General features: G+C 35.3%; 1 protein-coding gene across 1 annotated transcript; it reads right to left on the bottom strand.

Moving 5' to 3' along the window:
* Positions 1 to 500: 500 nt before the first annotated feature.
* LOC116903060 (proline-rich protein 2-like) lies at positions 501 to 3,310 on the bottom strand. Its single transcript, XM_032905357.1, has 3 exons — positions 3,253 to 3,310; positions 1,016 to 1,656; positions 501 to 603 (listed from the first exon to the last, which is right to left on the bottom strand). The coding sequence occupies exons 1-2, from the start codon at positions 3,308 to 3,310 to the stop codon at positions 1,034 to 1,036; spliced, it is 681 nt and encodes a 226-aa protein (XP_032761248.1). The 3' UTR covers positions 501 to 603; positions 1,016 to 1,033.
* Between the last annotated feature and the right edge of the window lie 6,311 nt (positions 3,311 to 9,621).

The following is a 9,621-nucleotide window of genomic DNA, read 5'->3' as shown; positions in this document are numbered from 1 at the left end:
GAAATGAAACACTCAGTAAGACAGCACAGGGTGCAGCGATGTCTTGTAAACTCTGCTATCTATTTTGGATGACCTATAGCCACTGCAGACCAGTATACCAGTGACTGTAGTCTACCAGTCCACTGCATCTGCCAAAGTTACTTGGTCATTTTCCCCTTCCACTGAGAGGCACTGGTGTCCCAGGACACATCCATACACATCTTGCCTTGGCATGTTGTTCATAACTGCCTGACCTTGCACCCCAGACTAGGCAAAATAACACGCAAACACCTGATTTCAGAGTTAGATACTATACTAAGCTGCAAAGAGAGTGTCTGCTTTATCAATCAGTCAAAAAGAAACACAGCAGTAAAAGGCCTGGTAACCGATACCTGGCTTATGGACAGTTGCTGGGAGATATTACAGGCAGAAACCATGAGGGAATACTGATGTTTTATGTAAATGTCAGTCCAGAAATTGGAGGTTGAAGAACAACCAAAAAGAAAGACACCAATCAGAAGTTGCATGCTGAACATTTTATTAATGCAATGAATGAAACTCCAATTCTCGTCCTGTGGTGGCAGTAGAAGAAGATTGCAAGGGAACCAATTTCTTACTCAATTTCTGAAATTAAAAAAGAAAGATCATGAAAGCAGGGTAGAGAGAACATGACATGTCAATCATAAACAATTAATTCATGGTGAAAGGAAACAAAAATACAAACAAAGAACATGATAAGATCTATGTATCCATTTGAATACATGAATCCAGCAAGGAGGGAATGGACCCTAGGAAGGAAATAGGTCTTTAATTTATTAATGTAATTAATGCAATAATTGTGGAAAACCAAATGAGGAGGAGAGTTTCCTCCAAAAACTTATATTCTCTCATGAAAAGATCATTTAATATTTAATAAAAATATTTGATATTGGGTCCAGGACCATGTTATTATATTTAGGTTGCATACTTTAAACAATGCGGAATATAGGAGAATTCTGTTCCCTTCCACCCACCAGGGCATTAATATGAGACATACCTTTCACTGATATCTGGTTTACTGAGGTCCCTGAGGTCTGCCCAATTGGGGACCTTGTGGAGGGCCTTGTGGGTTTCCAGGCTGAGGAGGTCTCTGCTGTGGGCCACCTGGTGGGGGTGGGCCTTGAGGTCTCTGCTGAGGGCCACCTGGTGGGGATGGGCCTTGAGGTCTCTGCTGTGGTCCTCCTGGTGGGGGTGGGCCCTGAGGTCTCTGCTGTGGTCCTCCTGGTGGGGGTGGGCCCTGAGGTCTCTGCTGTGGTCCTCCTGGTGGGGGTGGGCCTTGAGGTCTCTGCTGTGGTCCTCCTGGTGGGGGTGGGCCCTGAGGTCTCTGCTGTGGTCCTCCTGGTGGGGGTGGGCCTTGAGGTCTCTGCTGTGGTCCTCCTGGTGGGGGTGGGCCTTGAGGTCCCTGCTGTGGTCCTCCTGGTGGGGGTGGGCCTTGAGGTCCCTGCTGTGGTCCTCCTGGTGGGGGTGGTCCCTGAGGTCTCTGCTGTGGGCCTCCTTGTGGGGGTGGGCCTTGAGGAGGTCTCTGCTGTGGGCCTCCTTGTGGGGGTGGGCCTTGCTGGTTCCCATTAGCAGGGGGTCTTGGTAGGAATCCTGAAGGTGGTGGCCTCTGATTTGGAATCTGGTTTAGGTTCTGAAGTTCTGAGTGGTAAAAGCAAATAACAAATGAGCTTAGATATACTCTACTCTGTTCTCCTTTATCTCAATGATCTTTTCAAACAGCATCTTTTCTGGATAGTCACTTGTTTATGGTTTCATGAAAAGTTCATTTTAAACATGGTCTTTGGGTCACATGCAAGTGCACATAATTCAGTTTCCAGAGTATTCATGACCAGTTTACTCAGAGAAATTAAAACAAGCAAAGCAGTTTACATGTGGAGGTTCTGTTAACTATTTTAATTTGGGCAAAATTGATATTTTGTCAATCCAGATAAAATTACTGTGTTATGGAAAATTCAATCGAGCAGGTTGCCCAGAAAATTGGCCCTCATATTGAGGAATATTACGAGGTAAAATGAGTCTAAAAGTTACTGACCTTACAGTATTCGCTGAACAAATTCATCAGAGGTTATAATCAATGAACTCAATACATTTCTTTGAGTATAGAGTCACAAAGAAAAGAGACCCTAACATTTGAGTACTTTTTCTGTTGTAATCAACTGAAATAGAGGCAACAAATGTTTGGAAGAAGACATTGAGGAACTCCTGTTTCCACAGAATAGTCAAAAATCAGGACACTGAAACTAACTTTTACTTGAAAGCAACTATTCCTCTGTTGTAGTTAATTGGTTTTCCCCAGGTAATTCAGACCTCTGGTTTATTTTAATTTATTGCATTCCCCTTGAGTGTTCATCATTGTCGAATTTCGAGGATGTTTGTCTGAAACTTTGTGAAACTTACATTTATTAATTCATACAACCCAAAATAACAATGAAGTGTAGAATTATAAAACATCCTGCTTACTAAAGATACATAAGAATTTTAAAGATTACTTTAAAGATTTTACAGATTTAAAAGTGAGTTCACAAAACAACTAGTACTCTACAGGTGGCAAGTGATTTTAGCTACAATCTCTCCTTTCCTGTTAATTTTTAAACGCTGTTAGGAAAATGAGCAGGTAGCAGTAATTTGAAGCATCTCTGGTAAATATATTTTGAGTGTGTACCAGTAAGTAACAATATAAAAGTTTCTTTTGATTGTCACTATTTTACATAGAATCTTACTGCATATACTGATAAGTCATGTATGTATAAGAATATTTGTATATTATACCTCTATATAATCTCTTCTTTATTTAATTCTTCTAACTTTCTGGCTTCTCAAAGTAAGGGAATAAAAATAAACATTTGAGTAAATAATTAAATACACACTGAAAATATATTGGAATTTTGAATGAGTATGAAAAAATGAAAATTCAGAAGATGTTATTACTTTTCTGTGTAATAGATGAAATAGGTTTGTTACTACATCTGCTATCCTTTAAATGATTCTTTCATGGGTATTTCTGCCACCTTTACTTAATAAATAGTATAGCAATATTATGCACATATGTAGTGTATTTTAACTACAACAGTGTCCTCAAATCCAAGACTATCCATTTTTAAAAACTGAAGCACTGTGTGGTATTATTTATCTTTCATCTCCTGTCCTCTGTCCCATCTCTCTCCTACCCTGCAGTTTGTCTCATATTATTTAAGAATAGTTACAGCACCAACGCCCATATTCTCATACCTTCACCTGGCTCCTGAGCAAAGCTCAGGCCCAACAGGACCATTGTGAGGAGGGCCACCAGCATCTTGGAAGAGGGTCTGAAGTTTCTCCCCAATCTGTGCTGGAAGAAGCAAGGCACTGCCTTTATAACTAGAAGCAGAAGAATGGCACCTTTTAATTCCATACTGTTGTTTTATGCTTAACAAAGCAGGAAATCTTGCATCCTTTACTCCACACTGGGATTTTTGCCCAGCAGGATGAGGTAAGGACAAGTTGCCAGTATGCCTTTTCTAAATGGTCCAACAATGATTAGAGTAAATTTGAATAAAATCATGTGTAAGAAAATAGCTCATATATTGAAGGTAAATACAATCTAACGATGTATAATGTATAAATATTGCATTCTACTTGCTAATATTTTCTGTGTATCACTGTGCATTTGGATAGGATTAGTGTGTGTTCACAGGTGTTTGTATTATCAGTAATTATTTCCATCCAAACTGAAGGTAATCAATTTCTTTGATGTGTAGCTTAAACACTATCGATTTTATGTGACTTTATATGTTTTATTGTTAAGAATGGTGATGTTGAGGCTATTCTTATACAAATTTCAATTATGACAAAAGCATTTCAAATCCCTAGCATGTATAGCCTCAGTAAATGTTCCAACTATTTTCTTGAAGTAAACCAATAAGAGCAACATTGGCTAGAAAAACAAGTGACTGATTACATCACTAAAACCTCAGCAAATGGCTTCACAACACATATGGGCTTTATGTGAGTCAGTATCATGAATCTGTAATTCCTTGAAGAGTTGTTTGAATATTTTACATTTCAAAGGTCCATGGACAGCTCCACACTTTAAATTGTTCTGTTTAAGTTGCTTAATGCTAGAATTATAGAGCTCAGCATGAGAGCAGATTTCTGGTTCCCATTAATGGGACAAATGTATATAGTTATTATTATTTTAAATGTCAGTATTAGGCTCAGGCCTCAATGTGTTATTCACCACAGGTAAACTGTAATTTGTGATAACACAATCTCTCAAGATTCTCTTTCTGAATATATTTTCCTTTTCTTTTGGTGAGGAATCAGTCCTCTATTTTTATATTTCATCTTATTTTTAGACAATTATCAGAGATCCAAAGAGAACTCTAAAATTTTATTCACATCAAACAAATTGAAAATACGGGCTGGTCAAGCATATGTTTTACATTTCACTATGTTTGCCTGTTTTTATTTCAAAAATTGTTCACCAGATTCATTCTTCCCAAAAGATTTTCTTGTGTGCCTCATATTTCTTACTTTAAATAAATACTGCCTTAATTGTTATGTCAGAACATTTATTTTTCATTCTTGGGAAACATTTTTAAGCATTCTCTAACCAGGATATCTGTAGAAATATTTGAGTGTCCATTAGGTTTTGTAAAGAATATGTGGCACCTTTGGCCTGCTTCATTATAGGGAACGTAGAAAGAACCCCATAACAGATGAACCTAGATTAGTGAAGCTTGTGCAAGGTATCACTATATTCTGTGCAAGGCCTATGAATGTTAGTCATGTTTTTCCACCTGACTGATGAGAATCATATAGAAAGGCTTCCTCATTGAAGAACTATGTATACTACATGCTATGTGAGCCTTACAAAATGGTCAGTGTCATGGTAATATTTGCAGGGTTATTAGCATGTACTCTAAGGGAATGTTATTTTGAGTTTGCTAAAGCTTTTGGTTATGCTGTAAACAAATTTTATTCTTGTTTTTTGTGGAATTTATGAAAAACAGAGGTTGCTTAAATCAGACAAGACTGTTTATTCATCAATACAATATGGGCTGTAACTTCCATTAAAAGCTGCATAGCAAGGGAACCTGGTGATATGCTGTCCAGTCCAGGTTGTCACAGAGAAGGACCATAGTCAAGACTCGTGCAATGTGCTAACTAGTACTGAGTTTGACAGGCTTGGAATCAGCCTTTTCCTTGACTTTTTGAAAACAGGAAGATATGTATTGATTCTTCCAAATATCACTCAGTTCAGGACATTTCACTGACCTTCTAGAGTTTTAACAATGTGTGAAAGAGATTACTGTATCACTAAAGGAAAATATCATCTGTAACCACAACAGGAACAACTGAGACAGAAAATATATGAGATGAGACTGTTTTTAATACCTATTACAGAATGATAACTTCCTTTATCTCATACAAAAATATTGAACCATGTCACATTAATGAACAACTGCCTGTCTCTTAATATATAAGCATATATATGCATATAATCATACATATATTCTTATATATTAGGTTATTTATATCATATATTCTAAAGTCATATCAAATTCTAAAGTTATACCAAATATACATGATCCCTTTATCCTAAATCTTCTCTTTTCAGTATTAGTTCAATATGCATGCAAAGAAAAAGCTGCACATTGTATGACAAAAATAATACACACTTGCACATTAGCTATTTGTCTACAAGTCCAAGAATCATGTATTCTTGAGCCAAGTTCCTCAGAGATCTTTATCTTCATGCCTTCTTCTTTGATCATATGGAATTTGCGTGGTTCATGAATGGAGCTGTGTCATCTAATAATTATTCCTGGTAAAAACACAGTCAATTAAGAATGTTTGGTTATTAATTGCTTCTTTTCTTTTTATGTTAATTAATTGCATGTGCTCCTTGAATTTTTGATTTATGTTTAAAATGCCTCTAATCATTCTCAGTTATTACTCTCTCCTCTTTTTCTCCCACCACTGTGAAGTAGCCCTCCTTCACAGAAGTCTCTTACTTAGGCTCATGATTTTCTGTTGTTTTTGTTACTCAGTGAGTTTCATGAGAGATGCCATGTGACTATGTGTACAGAACTATCCATTGGAACCTAGTTAGGTGATTAATGTACATACTGGTAAAGGCGATAAATCACTCTTGCCTAAAATCCATTACTACCCACTGAACCTCTAGACATTACCTAGAGAAGATATCTTTTTACTTAAGTGCCTATTAGCAGTCGATGGTTGATTTTTTGTGTGGAAATTTGGTTTCCTGAAAAGTCTGGCTAGTGATAAGTTGCCTATTGTACATTGAATGGCCTCATATCCACTAGAATACAGGCAACTTGAGCTAGACTTAGTGGAATATAAATTTATAATAATGTGAGGACATGGTGTTTGGTAAGGGATATTTTGAAGATCTGGAGATAATGACATTAAGGGTATAGTCATGAAAATGATAAAAAAAAACACTTGGACACGACTATCTCAAAGAATAAATAAAGTGATGTTACATGTGCCTCCAATTTCATTTTATATATGTCCATTTACTTAGCTGAGTGCCATGTCCTCTTCAATATATCTCCTTTCTAGCTTTCTGATCTCTTCATACATTCCAACTTAAATACAACAATCAATTTGAAGCCATTACCACCTTAGGAGAGAAAAAAAAAGGCTTATCTTCCTGGGCTGGGTTATTTCTCTCTATATAAGTTTTATCAGTTTATTTCTCTATTGCAAATTTTTACATTTCATTTTTCTTTAATTTGGAATAGATCTCTGATGTGTATACCACATTGTGTTTTCTCAATCAGTATTTGATTCACACTTAATTTGCTTCCATTTCCCCCCCTTTGTATGGTGGCAGCAATATACATGGAAGTTTATCTATGTCAGAAAATATAAAGTCCTTTGGATCTATGCTGAAAAATGTTTTAGGTATGTGTCAAGTCTATCTACCTCTAGCATTGTCAGAAATCTCCAGACATGTTCATTTTCTCTTTTTATTCCAGTGGCAACTGAGCCTCCAAACACAGCTACTACTGAGGCATGGGGCTTAAAGAATTTTCTGTGACCACCATGATCAACAAACCAAAATAAGTTCCATCAAACACTTAGTAATATTTCCCTAAAGATCTTTTTTTCACTGATTTTCAAAATTGTTATTTCAGGATACTATTCTTTTCTAACTACTTTCACTAGCAATCACATATTATTGCTGAAAGAGAGACACAGAGAAATCTTGATCCTAAAAGCTGCTGCTGTGGATATTATAAAAGGAGGCAGATGGGTACTCATTCTAAACATTGCCAACCATAAAACGCAGCAGACAGGCACTAAATAACTCTTGAATATTGCACTATCTGAGAATATTAATGTCATTACCAGTGAATGCTTTGAAAAGTTTTCAAAGGTTTATTTTCCCCCTCATCTCTTCTGTCCCTATGTTGAACCCATAAGGTCAAAAAACTCAGAATAGTACTATAATTAGAAGTAGAATTTTTTAAATTATTTTTTAAAACCAAGGAATTTGCTTTATACTTAATGGAAACTGACATTATTCTGCTTTTTTTTTAAAAAACAATTATAGGACTATTTGGTACTAATATAAAACAGTAATTTTTCAAATATGGAATTTTATCAGCTATTAAAGTATTTTATAACTCACGTATGCTATGTCATCTTTAGTATACAATTCTTAGCGATTTTTAAATTACAAAAATATATAGACATACATTAAACTTTAAAGAGAATATATATACAGTTAATACATATTATATACTGTTGAAATATATATATAAATTTCTAATTAGAATTAATCTCTCAGAGAACATCAAGCTGGACCAATATTTCATCAGACTCTAGCACACAACTGCTTAATGTGCATTCACAGATTTCTATATGTATGTAGCAATGCAAAAAGATGTCAAATAATGAAGTAATTTCTTTTAATTCAAAGTTTCTCACCATACTTCTTAATTTGCTTTCAAGGAAAGTTGTTTTTTAAAGGGAAGGAAAGATACTTGTAGAGTGAGTGAAATGAATACTACATCTTTAAACAGTGTTTCTTCATTGCCTGTGTATGACAAAAATTTTGAAGTGTGCCTGTGTGTATAACTCTGTAAAGACACTGAAAATTATACTAACTTATTTATGTTCAAAAGAGATTTTTTAATCTAGACAATATACAAGCCAAAGGGGCATGCTTTGTGCATTTGTAAATGCTGTATTGGGTAGACTAGGCCCCCCTTTGTTAAATAATATGACTATGTTTAAGAAGTTGCATACTGAGCCATGTATAATTTTTGTAATGTGTGAAAAAGATGCCAATTATTGTTACACATCAGGCAATCAATAAAGAAAGCTTCCACACTAAAAAAAACAATAAAAGGAAGATTTGAGGGAGCAAAGGGAAATATGAAATGATGTAATTTTATTTCAAAACAATAGAACTAATTTTTAAAATTTTCTTACCTTACTGTAATAAAATGGAACATGATACATACAGTAAATTTTATAACCACTCTTAATTAGAAGTTCAGATTCCACTTGCGGTGTTCCTTATATTTCAAAGATTTAAAATATCTTTAGAATGAGCCTACTGCATGTATTATAATACATTTGATATCAGTAACAAATTTCCCATTTACTAGATTTGGATATCCATTTTCCTTCAGGCAGATTATGTCTGAGACCTGATTTTTAAGATTATTGTTAAGCTATTACCATTTATGCTGATAGGAAATATATATTAACTATATTTGATACATCAGCCTCAAAAATGCACTTTTCAATTTGTCTCATAAGAATTAATGTCAAAACTAACAAGATGTCTTTCCTTTATTTGGTTATGTTAGGTGTTTTTTCCTAGTATTGAGTTGACTGAGGATCCACTCCTCTCTACAGTATAACCAGGAAATACTTGGAAGCATTAAGCTTGAGTCCCAAGATGGTTGAGTTAATGATAATGATGAGCCAATTAAAGTGGTCAAAAACATTAACATTGGTGAGAATTGAATTTTCCTGAGGCAAACATAACCCTGCCGAACAAATTGGCAAAATTCGCATACATAGGATTGATGTAGGCACTTTTACATTAGATGGAAAAATCCTTACTTATTATAACAATGTTTTCTCAGATTGATATATATATATATATATATATATATATATATATATATATATATATATATATTGTATTCTTCCCCTAAATAGTGTTTGCAGCAATATGAATATTTCAGTTTAACAGCTTTTTGGATTGCTGATTGGGAAAGAAGGACCCATATAAGTAGAAATAAATATGAGAACAAAAACCTGTGCGTAGAATCACTAAAGTAGTCAGGTTACAGGTTACACACTGTGACATCTGGGGGCGAGACTCATAATTATCAAGCCCCCGTTTCTTACAGACTAAACCATCTGTTATCTGTTCTTTAAGAGTCAAAGTAGTTGCTGACTTTTTCAGAATTGCTTAAAGTATAGTCAAGAGAGAGAGAAGAGAAGAGAGAGAGAGAGAGAGAGAGAGAGAGAGAGAGAGAGAGAGAGAGAGAGAGAGAGAGAGAGAGAGAGAATGCACATGTGTCTTTTAAGCATGGATGCAGGGTCTGTGATTGTATACATGATTGG

Source organism: Rattus rattus, chromosome 6, assembly GCF_011064425.1.
Source record: "Rattus rattus isolate New Zealand chromosome 6, Rrattus_CSIRO_v1, whole genome shotgun sequence".
Taxonomy (NCBI): domain Eukaryota; kingdom Metazoa; phylum Chordata; class Mammalia; order Rodentia; family Muridae; genus Rattus; species Rattus rattus.
This window is presented reverse-complemented; position numbering and strand designations above follow the sequence as displayed.